The 22137-nt window shown below is 42.3% G+C and overlaps 1 protein-coding gene across 4 annotated transcripts in view; it reads left to right on the top strand.

Annotated features, from left to right (window-relative positions):
- LOC147195994 (CAP-Gly domain-containing linker protein 4) overlaps nucleotides 1-21335 on the top strand; it is a 38134-nt gene extending 16799 nt beyond the window's left edge. For 2 of the 4 annotated variants that reach the window (XM_086127517.1, XM_086127514.1), the window contains 8 exons: nucleotides 2365-2500; nucleotides 2723-2854; nucleotides 8319-8513; nucleotides 8602-8736; nucleotides 11087-11210; nucleotides 14791-14858; nucleotides 14954-15032; nucleotides 15901-21335. In XM_086127517.1, the coding sequence (XP_085983643.1) occupies nucleotides 2365-2500; nucleotides 2723-2854; nucleotides 8319-8513; nucleotides 8602-8736; nucleotides 11087-11210; nucleotides 14791-14858; nucleotides 14954-15032; nucleotides 15901-16273 (1242 nt within the window). In that variant the 3' untranslated portion in view covers nucleotides 16274-21335. The remainder of the gene's footprint in view (nucleotides 1-2364; nucleotides 2501-2722; nucleotides 2855-8318; nucleotides 8514-8601; nucleotides 8737-11086; nucleotides 11211-14790; nucleotides 14859-14953; nucleotides 15033-15900) is intronic. The other 2 variants (XM_086127518.1, XM_086127516.1) reach the window with 2 other exon arrangements.
- Nucleotides 21336-22137: the final 802 nt, after the last annotated feature.

The raw sequence follows: 22137 nt of genomic DNA on the forward strand, positions 1-22137 counted from the left end.
TCTGTGAATAAACCCGACACATGCCAGGATGAGCTCATCAACACTTTCTTTTCCACCTGGACTCTGGCTTTGATATCTTTTTCCCTTATTTACTCTTACTCTCATGATCTATACACAGTATTGCACCCAGAGGCAAAAGAAGGAGTTGGAAGAATAGGAAGAAGAGAGAATCGAAATTGCTTTGCCTCGGCTAACAATGTGTGGTTTTCAAGGTTAAAAATGTGTTAAACGTGATTTCGATTTTGGCCTTTCTTGATCTTTAAAACGTTTTAAATTGAAGAAAAACTGTGCAGAATGAAAGTGTAGAATGACGCAGTACCTTCACAATGAGAGTGTATCCTGAATGCACCATGTTGCTTGCATAGCAAGCGTGCAGCTTGTAATTCTGATGACCCTGAGCGTGTTCAATGACACCGGAGTTGGAGTTTACTGTAAAACTAACACAACAAAACTATTTAATAAATTATATATTTAATTTTAGGGCAGCCCGGTAGTCCAGTGGTTAGCACGTCGACTTCACAGTGCAGAGGTACCGGGTTCGATTCCAGCTCCGCCCTCCCTGTGTGGAGTTTGCATGTTCTCCCCGGGCCTGCGTGGGTTTTCTCCGGGTACTCCGGTTTCCTCCCACATTCCAAAAACATGCATGGCAGGCTGATTGAACTCTCTAAAATTGTCCCTAGGTGTGAATGTGAGCGTGGATGGTTGTTCGTCTCTGTGTGCCCTGCGATTGGCTGGCAAACGATTCAGGGTGTCCCCCGCCTACTGCCCGTAGACGGCTGGGTTAGGCTCCAGCACCCCCCGCGACCCTTGTGAGGATCAAGCGGTTCGGAAAATGGATGGATATATTTAATTTTAATACAAGAATTGCTTTGTTTTTCAAACATTGGTTGAGGTAATACTAAAGTCAATGTAACAGCCCATTGACACGCTTACGGGATATTAGCAAGGACTTCGGGAGTGATGTTCCTTCAAATAACGAATATTCACATACTTGAAGTAGAATCTCCTAAACACAGGTTGCAGAACACTACTTAACTCATTCACTCCCAAAGACGTTTTTAAACGTCTCTTCAGACTTGGTCTAGAATTGGCTGGTACTGAATGAGTTAAGGGCACACATTCTTCCCAAACTGTGCGATTCAACTCTATTAATACAATTGTATTAATAGAGTTGAATCGCAACTTTCTTTTGTTCTCATTCTAAGTGTGTGATCCATCCACGCACGCCAACACACTCCCCCAAAGAATCTAACAGGCACATGAACAGGCCGCTTTTTGTTTAGTTTTTAAAAAATTTATTTTAGGACTGTATATCCTTATTTTACTCTCTTACCAATTTATTTTCTCCTCGTCCTTTCAAGTTATACTCAAAGTTGAATTTTAAGGACTCAAGGACTTTTCCTCTCCTCAAAATTCAAGGATACAAAGATCCAAGGACTTTTTTCATCATACCAGCACACATTTCTACATGACATGGCACGAAATACAATCCCTGAGGTCCTAAGTTTGCCCAGTAAGTCCAATGACTTGCGAAAATAAATAAGATAAAATAAATTCATAAAGAAGGCGGCCCGGTAGTCCAGTGGTTAGCACGTTGGCTTCACAGTGCAGAGGTACCGGGTTCGATTCCAGCTCCGGCCTCCCTGTGTGGAGTTTGCATGTTCTCCCCGGGCCTGCGTGGGTTTTCTCCGGGTGCTCCGGTTTCCTCCCACATTCCAAAAACATGCATGTCAGGCTGATTGGACGCTCTAAATTGTCCCTAGGTGTGAGTGTGGGCGTGGATGGTTGTTCGTCTCTGTGTGCCCTGCGATTGGCTGGCAACTGATTCAGGGTGTCCCCCGCCTACTGCCCGGAGATGGCTGGGATAGGCTCCAGCACCCCCCGCGACCCTAGTGAGGATCAAGCGGTTCGGAAAATGGATGGATGGATGAAATTCATAAAGAGGGTATAGCACTGCTTATTCACAGCTTCAATATGTGCCAAGATACAAGTTGTCAAAGGTGTGGATGTAACAAAATGAAAATGCAAGAGGCTTGAATTTCACATGATATTCACAAGGTCATTTTAGTAAATACTAAGATTTGAAATCAGTGAGTAATTGTAATTGAGATCATAATCGTGATAATTTTTCTGATCTCATCCAGCCCTTCCAACATGTCTTGGTAAGATTACCCAGAGGTAAGATGTTTTCCACTTATCAAAGTAACCAGCCATTTTCAATGCCAAATTTGATCAGACGGGATCTTACAAAGTGCAGCCCTCTTGTATAAACAGGAATGTGGCTCCGATGTGTTTTGCAAATGACTTTTGTTTATTCCTTGTTTTCACCTTCACTGAAGCATGCATGTGCCGCTACCTTTACAGGTTGGAACTCTGCAATTCTGTGGCAACACGGAGTTCTCTGGTGGTCTCTGGGCTGGAGTCGTGCTTGACAAGCCAGAGGGGAAGAATGATGGCTCTGTAGCGGGCATCCAGTATTTTACCTGTCAAGTCAAACATGGTATGTCCTAGCACTACCTTTTGCTCGTTTTGGAGATCAGGTCCTTCTCACATTTTCATTTATTTGATTTTGTTGAGTAAGTTTTTCCATCGCTCAAGTTCTCAAGCAATTGGTATGCTGTAATTCATTAACAAGACTATGTGTAATGAAGCACTATTAGCAGTTATTTATTTAGTTGTTTGTTTGTTTGTTTGTTTATTTATGTATTTATCTATTTTGCAGGTGTATTTGCTCCTCTCTCCAAGATAAGCAAACCTTTGGAAAGATACAAAAGTGCCAATAAGTTGCCCGCACCCGCACGCCATCGTCGCATTGGCCTGTCCACCATTCCCACAAAGAGTAACCCCCGTTCAGGTATGTACATCTAATGTCAATCCGATTATCTCACTGTTAACAACTTTATCCTCAATTCTCGATACACTAACAGCATGGCTGCGAACAGAGTGGAGATCATTTCCAAAAGCAAAGTCAGTGGTGATTTTGTGATGATTAAAAAGACAACTAAAATTAAGCACTTTACGTCCTGCAAAAACAAAAACAATTGAACAAAACAATTTGCAGCCAAACAGAATAAGGTTGAAACAGGAAGCTACAGAAAATAATAAAACAGAGGACAGATTGAAAAATAAACCCGCTAAAGGAAAAATCAACAAAAAAAAGGATTATACACACCACCGACTACAATTTCATACCAGAGTGGAATTTTATGTGGGACAGTACTGTTACGGGTGATGGACAATTGGAGTTTGGTGGGAGTGGCTGTGTAATCTCTAAACACCTGCAGCAGTGGAATGCAAGTGAGCTCGACATCTCAAGGAGTTTGCAAAGTCTTAAGAGTTATTGATAGTAATTAAGGAGTAACCTAAGGAACATGCAAGTGAATTGACACCATCTCGCATGCATAGTAAACATCACAGATGAACTGGAATTGCTCTGGTGTCATGATGGAGATGCAGGCCAGGCCGTCCGGCAGGACACTACCCATGTCCATGCCCGCCCCCCCCCGGGTGGTCCACCAGCCACACTTGAGCCCCCCAAAATCGGCCACCAAGAGCAGAGCGCAAGGACCCAGTGCCGCCATCTGGCCCACCTCTACCCCCACGCTAGTCTACATAGACCCCACTGCCCCACGCCACAAGAGAGCAAGAAGCTGTCGCCCCAGCCAGTCGATCCCACCACAGTAGCCAGCCCACATGTTAGCCAGGAGGCCAGGAGGCATCCCGAAACAAGATGGCAGGCATGAGTGCCAAATAAGTGGAGGCAGCCCTCTGGGCACGAGAGCCCCCAATCATCCCTGTTGCTCTCTGACTGCCTCTGACTGCACTCTTACATATGGACCAGCCTAGCCATGAAGTGTGACAGCTCACGTGTTAAATTAACTGTTGAACATTTGAAATGTTAGTTTAATAAGGATTTGTATATTTGGGATGAATGTTTTGCAGAAAGGCGGCCCGGTAGTCCAGTGGTTAGCACGTCGACTTCACAGTGCAGAGGTACTGTACTGAGGTTCAATTCCAGCTCCGGCCTCCCTGTGTGGAGTTTGCATGTTCTCCCCGGGCCTGCGTGGGTTTTCTCCGGGTACTCTGGTTTCCTCCCACAATCCAAAAACATGCGTGGAAAGCTGATTGAACACTCTAAATTGTCCCTCGGTGTGGGTGTGGGCGTGCATGGTTGTTCGTCTCTGTGTGCCCTGCGATTGGCTGGCAACCAATTCGGGGTGTCCCCTGCCTACTGCCCGAGGACAGCTGGGATAGGCTCCGGCACCCCCCCGCGACCCTCGTGAGGATAAAGCGGTTCGGAAGATGAATGAATGAAAGATGAATGTTTTGCAGAAAAGGAAACATTTGTTTATCCGTACAGACAAAAACATGTTATTTATGTGGGAGTTGATGTTGGGGAAAAATGTTTCAAAAACAGTTTCAAAGCATATTTGGTATTAAGGGAAAGAAAAAAGTAAGTCATAGTATCCAGTTGCATGCATATTTCCGATTGGGGACCACATGCCATGTAATACCAAAATAACTGCAAGAAGCATACAGCAACCACACAAAAACATTTCATATTAACTGCATCAGATCAATAAATGATGACCCAATATTCTGTTAGCTGAAGAAATAACTCTTTATGTGGTCGCTTGAGTGGTTTGGGGCATTAACTGAAGTACTGCAGCAGCGAACACCTTCCCATTACTCAGCGGGAGATATACTTAACATGACAGCCGTGTTGTTAATCAGCCTCCATTCCGCAATAACTGCATTGTTTATCTCTTGGGAAATATTCTTCCTCGCAAAATAGATCATTGCAAAAATAATGTTTACATTGCTGTAACACAAGCAAATTGTCGTATACTGTATCCTGCATTAAAAAGAACAAAAGAAATGGTTTACTCAGTCTTAACTTGGATGATAAGTGATGGGCAGTGTCTGGCGGAGTGGAGAAGAAGATTTCTGAGTTGGAAGTTCATACTTCTTTCGCTATCATTGTCAACTTATAATAGCTTTGTTGCACTGCTCCCACTATGTCGATTTGTGGTCTTATGGTTGTTATCACATGGTCCTCTTGGCCCTCACCGGTACTCTGCGGTGTCATCACAAAAACAACCAAAAAAAGAGCAACCGGAAAATCAAACATGCTTGTGAGGTTGATGCTTGAAGTGGTAACGTCTCGTGATACTTTATTCATGACAACAGTTCAACATGTGGATTTTTAGACAATTTCAGGGGGGTATTTTCTTCCTCGACAATTAGAAGGCGCATGTAGACATACAGCCATTCACACTCACATTCGTACACCTACAGTATGGACCATTAAGAGTCTTCAGTTACACTAAAATGGATATTTTTGGAATATGGCTTCCTGGAGAAATTCCCTGCAAGTACAAGGACACGTTGCAACCTCCTGTTTGCTGCTCGCGGTGCTGGTGCAGGACAGTGATCTCCCCAAAAAAATCTTCTGTAATGGTCTTTCCATTCGATCCCGGCTCCAGCCTTCCTGTGTGGCGTTTGCGTGTTCTCCCCGTGCCTGCGTGGGTTTTCTGCGGGTACTCTGGTTAACTCCCACATTCCAAAAACATGTATGGCAAGCTGATTGAAGACTTTAAGTTATCCCTAGGTGTGAGTGTGAGAGCGAGTGTTTGTTCGTCTGTGTGTGCCCTGCGATTGGCTGGCAACCGGTTCAGGGTGTCCCCCGCCTACTGCCCAAAGACAGCTGGGATAGGCTCCAGCACCACCCTTGTGAGGATAAAGCGGATCAGAAAATGGATGGAGGGATGCTCTTTCCAAACTTCAACCCAGTTGAATGCTGAAACCAATCCATTTAAATGTCTGCGTCATCCTCCTCGGAATCACAAGTCTCCCTTGGTATTTGATTTAGGGTCACTCTCTCATTCCTGTACAAGGGCCCTGTGATCCCATTATCTTCCTGGACTGTCTTCTCATTTGTACTTAAACGCTTTACAGGCGTGATAAGTACCACATAACCAATCATACCATACACCGGTACGACTGCATGGCGTCCTGCTTTTGTCCAGTCCTGAAGTTGCAACTTTTCCCATCCTGTCATATATTTTCTACTCATTGTTGTCCCTTCTTGAGGGCAGTGCTACGCCCTTCAAGTGCGCTGATCGAGAAGATCCGTCTCCTATATAATGTTATTGTTGTGTACTCTCTCTGCCAGTCTCCTCTCAAACTGTGCCCTGACCAACTGCAGGCTGTGCCCCTGAGTAGGATAAATGGTGTAGATATGTTAATATTGCTCAGCGTTGAAAAGGCAGGTTGACACAGACAGTGCATAAATTAGATTGCTGACAAGACCAGTCCTCAGTCCACATTCTCCTTTCCTGACTAACATCGGCCTGGAACACAGTCCAGTGACCTAGAGTATAGTTGAAACTTGTCGTAGTGGATTTTTGTGGTTTGTGGGTCCTCCGGGGTTTACAGATTTATTGTACAGGGGTAATATTCAGAGGTTTTGGTGGCTGATTGATCTTTACGTGACTGGAATTGCGGACAGGAGAGTAGCCAATGGAAAGCTTGTGATTGATAGTCCAATTAAGTAGAGTTTAATAACCGGGGCATAGACAGGCTGAATAGTCTTGCTGACAATTCATCAAGAGGTTTGAGTGTGTATGTATGTGCGGTGTGCAAGAAATGTGAGGTTGTGCGTGTCAGCACCTCCGTACTCCCCAGGAACCAGACTAATTTATGAGCAAACTTTCTCAGGGCTTTTGTTAGACATTTATCGTCAAGACTCTCAGTGTCATCAGAGTTTTTGTGACTTACCAGCTCAACAATGCAGCTAGCTTGGTCTTGGGTCATTCTGAAAGACTCTCATCTTCTAACCCCCAAAAGATTTTGGGCTGTTGCTATGTCACCTATACAGGACTCAAAGGGTGTCGAGAACATAACCAAAAACAGGAACAGCTAAATACTGTGTTGCAGGTTGCCTAAAGCAGTGTGTGCAAGGCATGAAAATACGGGAGCTCCCTGAACGCTAAATGTCAAGCGGCAAGAAATGTTTTGTATTCACAGATGTTTCTTACTGGAGTCCAAAAGGAAACGCACATCTCTGATGCTGGCCATTAACAAAAATCAGGTTGATATCGTAACTTCTTCTTGCCTTTGCTCCATGTCAACTGTTTATGCATGAGACCTTTCATGAGAAAGGATTGTGGATGAATTAATCAATCTTGCACTTTAAACCCGGTACCATAGTTCACGTTAATTGGCCCACAGTGTTTCATTTGCGGAGCACTGCAATTCTTCAAACTGATTAATTCCGGTGTTGTTTTTAACATCATATGCAAGATAATGAATGCAGATAAAATATTTATAGGCTTTGTCGTACTTATGTATCTTTGTGTGTGTGTGTGTGTGTGTGTGTGTGTGCTGGATTAGCCCCACCCCCACCCCGCCCCCTTGAACTTTTTGACCCTTTTCCACATTTCAGGCTTCAAACATAAAAATAGAAGCTTTATAACAAAAAATGACAAGTAAAGCATCCGAAATAATTGATCCTCTTTTCTCTCAGTGCAGCCAACTGACTCCAGAAGTTCTCTGATGATATCTGAATGATCCAAAAACATTTGGATCATTTGACACCTAAATCACAGGTGTCAAATTCAAGGCCCAGGGGCCAGATCTGGTCCGCCACATCATTTTATGAACCCAATTTTTAAATTGTCATTTGTAATCCATAATAACGTGGAGATATTATAAGCATTTTCTCCTTTCCAAACCCCTTATTACATTAACGTAAACAATGTTGAAACAAGTCATGATTCTTGACTTCTGATTTCAAAACTAGGTATCCACCAATTTGTTGTGTGCTATGTATGTAATACGTGGCGCTAATTAAACATTGATATGGTTTCACAAAATTCACAGTCCTAACGGCCCTCCAAGGGAAACCTTACTACAATGTGGCCCGTGACAAAAATGAGTTTGACACCCCTGACCTAAATGACTGATGTCAGTAACCGTAGTCCACCTATCTCAGTATAAACGCACCTGCTCTATGTTGCTCTCAAAGGTCCATTCAAGAATATTTAGATCTTTGTTTGAAGCCCGAAATGTGGCAAAAGGGCAAAAAGTTCAAGGGGTGCTCATACTTGCATACAGACATGGAATAATGGTGCAATTAAGAAGGAAGTACGTTTTTACCTGGGACTTTTAGACAGCAAAAAGGGTCGACACTGCAATTGGACCGAGTGCTGACAATTTCATCGAATGGTCGGCATTTACGAGCTATCAGAAAATGCCTTGACATTTTTTATTGTCTTTTATGTCCGGCCATTTATTTGTCATTGATTGGATCACAGGTGGTCTCGCCCATTCACTCTCCTCTTCGTCTTCCTCACTGGAATCTCGTCATGGACGGCGTCCTCGACCTCGTCCGCATCACAGGCAACGTCTTACTGCCAGACAACAATGGGAACATATTTCTCAAAGTGCCTGGGCCACACCTTCCCTTGGCCTCCACCCTTCTTCCGGCATGCCTGCAAATGCTACAGCCGGTAGGAATTATTTCAACACATCATGTTGCGAATCCAAAAGCTACCGCAATATGTCTGACAAGAAGCTGTTTGGCCATTTCCTTGCCAGGCTATCGAAGCCAAACCGCATCAGCTAGCAGCTCTCTGCATGGTGGCCCTGAGATGCGCCTAGGGGACAGGGTGCTGGTCGCTGGCCAGAGAACTGGCGTCGTCCATTTCTATGGGAAGACGAGCTTTGCTCCAGGTCAGCATTTACACACTCACTATGCCCTTCAGCATTTGTTTGTTGAATTCTTATCAGTGTGAGCATTAACGTGACACTTTAGCCAGGAATTAAAATGTGACCGTTAGCTTAACAATCGTGTAGTTGAGTCACAAAACTGTGGAGTGTCGTCAGAATGCTTTCGTATAGTTGTAATTATGAGTCATTTCAAATGGAACTTGAAATTGGAACATTTTTCTCCATTCAAAATTTGAAAAAGCACAATTTAATTGTGAGCGCTAAATGTATAGCCAGGTGCTGCCTTTGGATGAGTATATATAGAGCAAGAGCTGCACCGATTAGCAAGATGCTATGCGATTAGGAAACTGTGTCAAATTTGTTGAATGTTCAGGAACAAAAACGTTGACTCACCCGAAGAATCAGAATCGGACACCTATCTACAGTGTATTTAAAAACCTTAAATAAAGCATTCAAAGGCTATTTGAAATATTCAGTATGCCATCAATAAATTATGTCTGCCCTTTGTAGTTTGTTTATTTTGAATCTTTGTGTTCTGTCCAAAGGGATGTCATAAAGAATCAACAATAGGCAGAACTTGCCTTTGGTAACACTTTTTTAAAGAAACCTCCTGAGTTTATTTCCTCTTCTTTTGAAGTTAGAAAAGTCAGCACATTTTCCTAAGTGTAATGTTTTTCATTGCACATCATTCAAGGATAATTTGAAAACGAATCACTTGCATAGAGCCACCCAACACACAGTCATGCCTGGGATAACCTCACATTTGACACAGCGTACTTGGAAGATGGAGGTTGAAGAAGACAACTGCTTCAAAAAGATGACACCGAGGAAGACCCGGAGATCAAAGTTGAAAGGGGAACCTCTGCAACTGCAAAGATTTTCTTGTTAAGAGTATGTTGTATGTGACCCCACAAGTCTAAACACAGTATTCTCATTAATATTTTGGAATAAGAATCAAGCAGGTTAATTAATCCATGTTCCTCCATGACAGTTAATGTGTCACCCTGTAACCTCTGGGATTACTTTAGTTGTTTTTTGAAGTACACGCGATGTGTTTTTTATGTGCACCGTCTGCCCGTGTTGTTGCACCATTTGTGTTTAAACATAATTTGTTAGTGTATAACTATTGCAATATCGATACTAGTTTCGTTACCCTGCCTATAACGTTCACATTAGGTACTAAAATGAAATTCATGAACTTTGTTTTATGGTTTGTTTTACTTCAACTGGGAGCAGTAGTAAAAACAACAGCTACCTTTCCCTTCATACTTGGTTGGGAATTTAGTGCCACCAACTAGTGCTGCAGTGGCTGATATTCTCGTAGAGCTGGGGAAAGAAAGTCGACTGAGTCGCCACAAATTTTTTTGTCACAAAATGTGGCTGGCATGTTATGGCATCCACACAGACATTTTCAGTCTACATAATCAGGAGCGCGCACAATTTTTGGGTGGTTCTCAAATGAGCACCAGATGTTATTTTTCGGTGCTCATTTTTTCCCAACTCTACCTCATGGATCAATTTAAAGCCTTACAGCACATCTAGACAAAGTAGGGCCTGCGGGCCACATCCGACCCATCCACAGTCTCTGACTGGCCCTGGCAGCTTTTATGACGCCAAAATAAAATATCAAGTAAACACTGCTTGCAAGGCTCAAGTTCAGGTCCCAATGTGCCATTTCCCTTTTCTTACTGTGTGACAACTTAATGCTTAAAACGCAATTTGGGAATGACCTCCCTTGCCATGATTAAAATAATATTTACATAGGCGCTGTCATCATCACTTTACATTCTCCCCACAAGTCAATACCATATTCTCCACACTAAAAGGCGCACTGAAAAGCCTTCCATTTCCTTAAAAGCTCACAGAGCGCCTTAAAACCCGATGCACCTTGTGTATGGCTATTACGGTAATATGTCGACCCTCAAAATGGCCCTTTGCTAGAGACATGCTTACAACGCAGAGTTCAAACTTAAAGCGATCGGCTTACGCAGTTGAACACGGAAATAGAGCAGCGGCAAGAGAGTTCAACGTTAACGAGTCAATGTTATAACTTGCTGTTGGTTAAGTGAACTGTGTCGCTGCTTTATTAAATAAGTTTTACTGACATCCCTGAGCGTAGCTCCATCTCGTGGATGTATTGTAGATTGCGTCTTATAATGCAGTGCGTCCAATATATGAAAAAAAAAGAGATAAAATAGGCCATTCATTGATGGTGCACCTCATCATCCAGTGCGCCTTTTCGTGTGGAAAATACGGTATACACTCTGCCAAAAATATTGGAACATTAAGGCCAACACCTGAATTTAGCTGGGTCTACTTCATGATCCACTTGACACTGTCTCTCTCCTTCCAGGCCACTGGTTGGGCATCGCGCTGGACACGCCCAGTGGGAAGAATGACGGATCCGTGGGTGGAGTCAGATACTTTAGTTGCCCACCAAGACATGGGGTCTTTGCTCCTCCCTCGCGTGTTCAACGGTGAGCGCTCGTCTGCAAAGTTACATTTGGAATAAAACTCTGTTGGATTTAACAATTTCTCAAGACAGAATAACCTGATGTTGGCTCCATCAAAACAACTGCCGCTAATGATTTCCTTTGACAGTGTTGTTGTGCTAGTGTTGACTTCATGGTTGTGCCCTGCTTGGCAAAAAGTCGCTTCTATGCTTGTAATTAACAGGAGTCGAGATGCCCAAGGCCTACTCTCGCCACGACTACTGCATTTAATGTGACAGCCAATGAGCCAACAGTGGTGACCCTTGCCGTTAAATATGGATTGCAGATATGGATTTTAAATCATAAATACAAGGGGAAAGCAAAATAATATCCAAGATAATTCTGTCATCTTTACCGATAAAATGAGTGTATATCTCTATTTGACCATATGATAAGCATTTGGGAAGCTGCCAGTAACAGAGGTTGTACTCTGTTTCCCTGCACTACATTCACGATCAATTGGATCCTCGCATCATTTATAGCAGCGGTCCCCAGCCATTTTTGCCCCACAGACCGGTTCACTGCCAGACAATATTTTCAGGCACTGGCCTTTAAGGCCGGATAGATACAACAAAATAATATGATATGACCTGCATGAAAACTGTGGTATTTTCTAAACATAATAATAAACACGAATCATGACACGAAGAACGTCCTGTCTGGCCACAACACTCTCTGGTTGCTATGGTAATGTTTAAACGTGCCTTCAAAATAAATGCAAATACAAAGTGCATGAAAAACATGACTCACCACCGCCACATATTATGCAGAGTGGGTTTGGTGCGTGGAAATCTCCCGTTGAGATGAATCCGTATTTTAAGTAAGACTCCTGATCTTGCCTATTAAATGTAGCCTTCTTTTTCTTGAAAGCCATAAACTCCTCTTCTATCTCCTGGCTGGGCCTTTTCCCCTTCCCAAGAAACTTGCCAAAGACATTTGGTGTTTTTACTCATTTTGCTAGCTCCTGGGTTTCATTTTAGCTGGAACCTATGACGTGACCGCGAAGGGCCGTCTTCACCTGTGTCAAGAGTGACATACTGTAGACTGCTGTAACAGAGAATCCAGTCATTTTTCAAAATAAAACATATTTCAGATTCCAAAATAAATAAAACGGAGGTTATGTAAGTTATTCATTCTTTCTGTGCGGCCCTGTACCAAATGACCCAATGGACCAGTACCGGTCTGCGGCCTAGGGGTTGGGGACCGCTGATTTACAGTACACAACCACACTGCTTAAGTATATCTTGTGTAGTTTTAATTTCCCCTACAAAACACTGCCACTCTTATTGAAGGTATCAAGTTCAATGCAGCATTTTGGAGTGAATTTTTGCCACTGGGAGCAATGGATCACCCTTGGATGTAAAGCGGACACTTCAATAAAACTGCAGCTGGAGTTTTTCCCACTTGGTTATGCTATTAATACTATATGCAGTCTTGATGAGCTATTGTCAGCTTGCCTGAGTGTGTCAAGGATGCATGGATCACTAATTAACCAGTATTCACATAACTGCAAATTCAACCTCTTGATGGTTTCTTTTGGGAGCTTGTGCTGCTAACTCCTCCTTCCATCAGTCTTAAATCAATTTACCCAAATACTTTTTTTGTTCATCAGCCACTATGGCTTGTGATTTCCCAGAGTTAGTAGGCATTTTCACAATCAATCAGTCAAACTTTATTTATACAGCACTCTTCACACATAAAAAAGTGATGTGCAATTAAAACTTGAAAATTACAGCATAAAAAGAGGACCCTCTTCACAGATATATATCGCTGCACGCACACGCACACACACACACACACACACACACACACACACACACACACACACACACACACAACATTTATGTATGTGCTCTCTCATATGAGCTCTAGTTGGGTGATGAGCAGCAGTTCAACAGGGTGGCATGTACACGGTCCACGTGACAATGCATCCTTTTTGCTCAGCCGGACATAGCTCTGACTGTCATCTGCGTAGCAGTGAAAGGAACACCGTGTTTTCTTGGAATGGAACCTCAGGGCAGCAATACAGTGGAAACAGCAGGGGCCCCAAAATCGAACCCTATGGAACGCCACACAACAGATGGGCAGAGCGGAACTCAGAGGACCCTAGTCTAACACAAAAAAATCCTGTCAGCCAAATAAGAGTCTAAACCCCTCTAGAGCACTACCACTTTCCTAGCTTTATGCTTGATCAAAGAGACCAACAAACAGACAATATAGAATACAGCAGCAGACCATGAAACACAAGACCAGTAAAACGGAGAGCAAGGAGAGGAGACAACCTCAGTCGGGCATTTTATAAGAAGTGTTATCCAATCCACTCGCTTTATCATTCGGTAGCATTTTCATAGTTTTGTTAGTCATGTATTTTCCCCCCCCCCTAACCATAGAGTCAAATTAGCTTTAACCCGAACCTGGCCTTCTCATTTGGACAAATGAAACAAATAGCATTCTTGAATCTTGTCTAAGTTTGCTTTTTGTGATCAAACATGGGCCCTTGTCTTGGCTGACACAATAATGAATTTGTCCTGAATATGCTACAGCTATTGAAGCTGTTAGATGCAATTCACTCTTATTTACCGAACCTTTCTATCAATCTGCTCAATGGAGTGTGTGTGTCACTCTTGCTGATCGAAATCTAGGATCTCATCTTGGAAAAGAAAAATAAATCACACCATCAAGAGGCAGTGAATGAGTTTGCATTTCTCCAATTCGACGACACATTTTATCATCTTACACTTTTTAGAGCAGTTGCCTGAAGACGAAGCAATGACTCAATAGGCATATGAAGTGCAAAAGTAGCTCCAGTAATTCAAGGGAGCCCGGAGAAACTAATTTTCAATATATATACTGGTCATCACATGCCAGTGCATTTGCTGGTTTTACTTCCAAATCAAGGTAGGGGCAATCTTGCTCTGCCACAGCAATGATCCACAGACCCGCAGGGACTTTGCAGCGATGTTCTTCTTCACATTTCTTTATTGCTTTCATTACTCCCTCAACGTTGTTTCTTTTAATCTCCTATTTACACCTTCAATGAAATAGGAACTGCTTTAGGCAAGAACGAACTTTTGTGTTTGCCTTCCCTTTTTCATGTCCTTTTTTTTTTGTTTAGTTCCCCCCCCCCCCTTAATTGACCCTGAGGCCCATACCCCCCCCCCCCCCCCCACCCCACCCCCAGCCACACACATGCTTCTCCGTCTTCGGGAGAATCTCACTTTCTCTCCATCGAGCAATGGGTTTTGAACCTCCCTTTTCTCCCCTCTTCTCCTGTCAGCAGCTCCAACACGCCATTAGGAAAACAAACAACGTTTCTTTTGTTGCAGGGAGATAAGATAATCCTTTATTACTCTCACGGTGGGGAAATAAATTCATGTCGCAGCACTTTTTGCTTCTGTCAGAGCGAGGAGCGATCGTCTCAAGTAATCTATTTTTCTTTGAAATTTAAAATGGTATACACTGGCAGTTACCGAATTAAAAGTGACTTTGCTGCAGGCGGATTTTACACAGCTGATTGTGTTCTACTCCTTATGATACATCTGTTTATTGTTTTGCCCACCCCCAGCATCCACGGATCTGTTGATTGCCTCTCGGAGCTCTCCTCGTCACATCTCAACCATCCATCAATCAGCGGTGAGTGCCGCCCATATTGCAGCCCTAGTCTGAAATGTGTCTCTGCATTCATGGTGTTTTGGCAGAACGTATGCATTCTTGTGATTGTCATGCAGGGGTGATTCGCCGCAGCTTCAGCACCTCATCTGCCATTGCTCCACCCAAGGAGACTAGCAGGAGAAACCCTGTGAGCAGGTGGGTCTTTCCAGATCATACAATACAATACAATACATGCTGATTTATATAGCGCTTTCACAACAGCAGATCATGGCCATCATTCTCGGCCACGGCGAAACGGACACTGATGATAAGCAGTCGCGTTCCTTTCTGGGCCTATTGTCCACCTTTCATTTCTCCTCTCCCCATCCGTGAAACGCTTCATCTATTAGATCATGTCAAAACCAGGTCCTGGGCCAGATCAGAAAAGACACATCATTTTACGTGGCCCGTAAAGCAAGCCTTGTGTGTATTTTATGTTACATACTAAAATCGCTTCCAAAAATTTTAATTAATTTGTAATAACTTTGAGATCTTGCAAGTGTGTGTTTGTGGGTTTTTTTCACTCGTATTTTTGATATAAATTTGACAATAGTTGGACAAAAGCTTTTGGTTGACTTCATATTTCAAAAGTAGTTACCCATCAGTTTGTTGTGCGTCGGTAAAAATATGATGAGGCAATGATACATTGAAATGTTTTCACAGTCATAATGGCGCTCTGCGGGAAAGCTGTACTCCAATGTTGCCCTTTACAAAAATGAGTTTGACACACCTGTTGTAGATGCTAAGTCAACTGAAGCCTCACGATATATGCAGAGGTCTTCTGGCACCATGACCTGCAAGGTTTTGCGTACCTTTCGAGGCATGTTTTTCCCCTCAAAATGTTGGTTGCTTTTTAAATTGTACAACCATGGACGTTGCAATGTATTGAGCTTCTGTCAATTTTTCGGTAACTTTTATACGATAACATCATGAACTTTTATGATGTCCCCCCCCCCCCCCCCCCCCCCCCCCACCCATGCACCCATTTGTCACGGGCCCCCAAAACCTGATGCAAAAACCAAAGATGTCGTTCCAACCCCCGTCGTCACCGCAGGAGCACATTGAGTGGAGGCAGCAGCAGCAGCAGCAGCAGCATTCCGAGGAGTAGCGCCGGAACCGTCTACAGTTCTGACAACAAGGTCCGCCTCCATGAGGGCATGCAGGTCTTGTTGAACAGTGCCAATGAAATGGCCTGCATCCGTTACATGGGCACGGCTGACTTTGCTCCCGGCCTTTGGCTGGGTCTGGAGCTCCGAGGTCCCAAGGGAAAGAACGACGGTTCTGTCGGTGGCCGCCGCTACTTCACCTGCCGCCCGGGCCACGGCGTGCTTGTCCGTCCAAGCCGTGTTACCTATCGTGGCATCAATGGTTCGCGCTTGGTGGATGAAAACAGTTGAGAAATGGAACTTTTCACAGAAGGGTACAATCAAAAGTGGAATCTCGAGTTGAAACGAATCGACCTTTTAAAAAGCATTTATCATGACTCAGTTTTTTTTTTGTTTGTTTCTGAATATATTAGCTGAAAGCAACGAAAACAGAATGAATGCACTTTATTGACTTAGCTTTGAATTCCCATTTGAGATCGTTTCAGCAGGAAATGGTGGAAGGAATTTAATAGGATGCTAAGCATTGCACTACTTCTAATCGGATTGCACTGACAAAATTTAATTTCTTAGATCAGAACATGTTTATCAGATGTTAGGGTTAGGAACACGCTTGTGACTCAAGATATGTTTGCGTGGGTATATGTTTTCATTATTGGAAACAACCTGTGGTATATGGCTGTCATATTTTGCAGAATAGACTCAAAAACTCTTTCACTCGAGGAGTTTTTGTGACACTCATTTTAAGCCAAAAATTCAGGTGACGTTCGAACAGTGGAGCACCCAAAGTCGTTTTTAATCAAAAATGTTTGCCTCCATCTTATGAATTACGTCAAAATGCAATGACTGAGCAGTACGTCATGTTTCGGCCTGCGACCTTTGGTTTTGTTTCCGTTGTGTTCTGGAATACAAAAATAGCAGTTTGAATCACATATTTTGAGAGGAATCTATACACTCATTTTAAATGAGAAAATTAACTTCCTTTTTCCTAGTTTGGACTGTTGTTTAAGGCTTCATCTTTTAGTAGAGTGTAACATTAGGCCCGTCGCACAGCGAGCAACGGTGCCGTAACTGACTGAACTGTCTGGCAGAGTGGCCAGAGTTTCCAGGAGTTGCAACAGACTACCAGCCATTGGTTTTACTGCAGTGCAAAAATTTGAATCGCATTTCAACTTCGCAGGTGTAACGTCCAATCAAAAATGCGATATTTTCACAATAACGTTGACAACCCAAAAAAAAAACCCGGCATATCCAGATATGTGAGTGTCAATGTGCAGCCGCCATTGACAAGTTCTACCAATAAACTTGCAATACAGTGGATGTGTTTTAAAATGATACTTAACTTTTTATCATTTCATGTGAACCGATGGACAAAAGAGAAAACTCTGTCTCAGAAATGGTAGAGTACAGTGACTGAATGGAAGCAACAGGCTCTGTATTATCCGTAGTCTTCTTTTATTCCTCACCTATTTCTTCTCTTCGTCTTAGTAAAATCAAGGGTGCACATAACGATTTTACTGTGGTTCTCAAATGAGCGCCAGAGGTTGTTGTTTGGTGGATGTTTTATTTTGCAGACCCTCCGACTCTGTGGATAAACTTAAAAACTTAAGGGCGCATCGAGGCAAAGTAGGGCCTGTGGGCCATTTGCAGCCCGTCTTCAGTCTCTGAACCGGCCCTCGAGGCCTTTATCAATCAAACTCAAATGTTGACTATGCACTGCTTTTATTTTGATGTGCTTGCATGTCAGCAGTGCAAGCGAACAAAAGCAGCGAATTGTCTTTCGTGTTGCCAACTGAAAGAAAGATATTGTTATAGAGAAAGATATTGTCGCTGTATTCAGTGGCTTTTCCAATCATTCAGATTTTTACTGATTTTATTGCTTTACTGTTGTATATGTTAGTTGCTCCATGTACAGCACTTTGTATGCAGCGATGGCTGTTTGAAAGTGCTCTATAAATACAGTTGAGTTGAGATTCTAGTATTTGAGGGAAAAAAAGGTTCTTAACACCAGCTGTTATCCTCACCTTAGCAAATTCTTATTTCCTGCACATTGGAGAGAAGAGAATTTGCCCTGTTAATGCTTTGGGGTATGAAGAGTGGATAATAATGGTTTATGCTAATATTGTCAGCACACCTAAAAAAAGGGCGGCGGGGGGGGGGGGGCTGATTATAATTTTTTGCAACGGTTTAACATTTAATTAACATAATAATTAATTAACAATTAACATAATTGCAACAACGGATACTATTGCTACATAAGTGACAGCTGATTAAAACAATACAATCCACTGCTTTTGGAAAAACAAAACATTGAATTCATATCAATTGAGTTAGCATGTCGGTGTGGCCCCTGGAGTCAAATATAACGATATGAACCCAAAACAGAAGATGAGCCTGTATTTCAATTTTGTCTTTCATTAAAATATGTGTCAGATAAAGTCATAATTGAAATTTTCAAAGCAATGAATTATGTTTAAACTGATTCCATACTGTTCAACAATGTGATAGGGGAAAAAAAAGAAAATTGATTCATTGTTATTTTTTACATATCTTTTTTTAAATTAAAAAAGTATTTTTCTTCCCTTTATATTTAATATATAATGAAAACCCAGATTATAAAATGACCAGTTTGGTATGATGTTTGACGTTTCCAACAAACTCATGCGTTTTCAAATCGGTAAACAATTCGACGGGTTAGGAGAGCTCCCCTCGGAGTCCCGGTTCAAGATGGCGGCAAGGCCTGCACGTCCACAACTTTCCGAGATTTCCTCTCGTGGAATTGCATTCCTATGGACTTCTTTTACGTATATGTGCTAATGGAGAGCAGTACTGCTACACGCTGGCAGCGGCACAGTACTTTCTGGACGCCAGCGTTCACTTTGAATCGCTTTTCCATGCATCAAATATATTAGACTGTTGAACGTCAGCATGTGCAATACAAATGTGTAATAAAACATGTTCATGAGCGAGCGAAACACAAACGGCAACGTCTCTTCTGTGATTGCAGATGCCAACTGCCTGAGACTGCAATGAATGTGTGCATGGTAACTGGAGTGCAGGGTACCTGCGATGCTTTCCCATGTATTTGAACATTCTGCTATTTAATGATGAAATAATTGATATCGTTGGATTGAGAAAGAGAATTTGCTTTACAGGGTCGGGTGGGTTTGGCCACCACGTCCCTGTAGGGAAGTTTCTCTTGTGGCGTACGATCAACTGCAGTCAAGCCAGCGCGGCAACAATTGTTCATCCTGTTGTAATGCGCCATGAGGGCCAACTTAAAAAATGAGGTATTACCAGTATACAAAACCAATTCCAATGAAACTGAGACCCTTAAACATAATAAACAGAATACGACGGATTTTTAAATTGAATTCACCACAAAGACAATATCTTGAATGTTCAAACTGATAAACTTTATTGGGTTTTTGGGGCAAATAATCATTGACTTTTATTAGAATTATATAGCTGCAATTCATTCACACACACACCAAAAAAAAAAGCTGGGACACGGTCATATTTCTCACTGTGTTCCCTCACCTTTAAACGTTTGTGAAATGTGAACAGTAATCGTTTAAGCTTTGTAGGTGGATTTATTTCCCATTCTTGCTTGATGTACATCTTCAGCTGTTCAAAAGTCCGCGATCTCCGTTGTCATATTTTACACTTCATCACGCGCCATACATTTTCAATGGGAGACAGGTCTGGACTGCAGGCAGGCCAGTCTCACACTAGCACTTCTTTATTTTGAAGTGACACTGTTGGAACACGTGCAGAATGTCGTTTGGAATTTTCTTGCTGTAATAAACAGGAAAAAGGTGCCGCTTGGATAGCAGTATATGCGTCTCCAAAATCTGTATGTACCTTTCAGCATTTATGGTGCTTTCACAGATGTGTAAGTTACCCAAATGCCTTTGGCACCAACATAAGCTGGCCTGACCGCAGTCACGCTCACTGAGCGGCAATATGTTTGGTATGCACATGCGCAGTGAAACAGTCTAATCTGGTGCAGTGTTACATTTGTAGCTCAAATGCGCACTTGTGCACCTCTTACATATATGTAAAGATTAGAATAGAGGTACGGATCGAGGGCAAACCACTTCTTCCTTGTCAATGGCTCTATGTTTGTGGTTCAATTTAAAAAAAAAAAAAATTAAAAATCTTTATCCTTATTTTTCTTAAATGTGCCGTCTCAAAATATTGTCCACTTTTTTCATTACATGTAGCATGAAAGTCGCCGACTGCCTTTTTTTTTTTTAATTCAATTGACTTATTCAGTTGATTTTGGCCGCGTCACTCGAGAGTGGAGTGCACAGACTATGTATCAATCAATTTGTTTTGTTTTCTTATACAAACAGTACCAACGTTTGTAGAAGCATGCATTTGATTAGGAACCACCAGTACATTCATTTAAATAAGGCAGCACAGGGTATAGTCATAGAAGACATTTACGGAAAGTAGTCCCCCACCATCACCCCCTCCCTCATACATTCCCTTGATTCACCGTCTTCATTGTTTATGTCTTGTGACCTGTTGTAACTGTCATATGCTTGTGCAGGAGTTTTTTTTGCCTCAAATTATCCTCAAAATGAGGGTAGTTCGAGCGTGGGTTTTTTTCTCCCTCTCTCCCTCCCCTGTGGTTACTTTCTGACCTTCGGGTTGAGTGAACGCTGGCGCGTTTTGGCTGCCACTGCTCAACCCGTATTGTTTTGTGTTTTTTGTTATTGTAAAGTGTCCTTGGGTGTCTTGAAAGGCGCTTATAAATAAAATGTATTATTATTATTATTATAGAAGACATTTAATTACATCAGCTCAAAAGGACAACTGCAATCATCTTAATGTTCTGAAGTTGAACTTGGAAGCATCCCATTTGACTGAAGTTGTGAGTTGACTGCAAGTCATCCATTGTGCATGTGCAACAGAGCCCCTGATGTGTAAAACACTCACGTAGCATTTAATTATGGTGTGTGGGACACAATTGGAGCAAAAGGATCTTCAGCGGGCTTCTGTCAATGGGTGGCCACTTGCAATTGAAAGAAAGTGGAGGGCGAAGCCCAACCATTGTCTGACTTCTCTTTCCAAGCAAGTGAGCAGATTGCAGCCTAAACGTATAAGAACAGATCATGCTTCTATTAAATCAAAATTAAAGAAGCCATATACAATATTGAAATGCTCTGTAACCTATTGGACAACTTTACTGATTAGTTCTTTCAGATCCATTGGGGTGTGACCCTTGTCTTTTTTTGGGGTGATATTTGGATGTTTATTTGTTGCGCGAATGCATCCCAGCAAGGTTTGATATTGTTGACATATTTGCTAACATTTAAAATGAATAAAGCAAGCAATTCTAAATTGACCCATTGTTTATTGTTCTTTCTCTCTCTTTTTGCGAAGCCTAGCTGAATCTAAACTAAGAGCAGTTGATTGAATTCAGTGATGCAGTAGGAGCTTAATTACAAGCAGAGGTTTTGCCTAGCGGTTACATTCCCGCAGAACTTCCTGAATCTCAAGTATTACCAGAGACTTTTAAAAGGCTCTGACCGACTCTCTCTCTTGATAAGTCGGTGTCAGGAGGAATGTGTTAAGGTTCTCACTGCCAGCCCCATCCAAACAAGCCCATACTTACTTTTGATTCGGTAACTATCAGACATTAAGACATTAATCGAATCGCATCCTTTTTAAGGCAGCTTCCTCCTTGTGGATCCAGTACAATTACCTAAAATAATTTGAAAATCATTGTTATGACCTTCAGGACTCATTATTATTATTATTATAGTCGGAAAAAGTCTTTAGTCATTGCAATGACAGTCACTAATTATGCTGTATTCTCACACTTTAAGGCAGGGGTCCCCATTAGGTCGATCCTGATCTACCGGTAGATCTAAGACAGGTCCCAAGTAGATCCGAGGAGTGTCGAGGAGAAAAACAAAACAAAACAACCATTTGTGTGTTTTTGTACATGTTAGTAATATATTTTTTGTGTTAATGTACACTGCACCCTAATCATCTTATCAGTCTCATTTTCACTAAAAAAATATTTTAAAAATAAAATAAAGCAGGTAAATCTTAAATTTACGGTGACGCGTGATGACGTCACCGGAAGTTGTTAGCGCTCAGCAGTTTGCAATTGCAGCTTGTGATCAGAGCTGTTGCGCTCT

Source organism: Hippocampus guttulatus, chromosome 13, assembly GCF_054856545.1.
Source record: "Hippocampus guttulatus isolate MCC_2025c chromosome 13, RoL_Hgut_1.0, whole genome shotgun sequence".
Taxonomy (NCBI): domain Eukaryota; kingdom Metazoa; phylum Chordata; class Actinopteri; order Syngnathiformes; family Syngnathidae; genus Hippocampus; species Hippocampus guttulatus.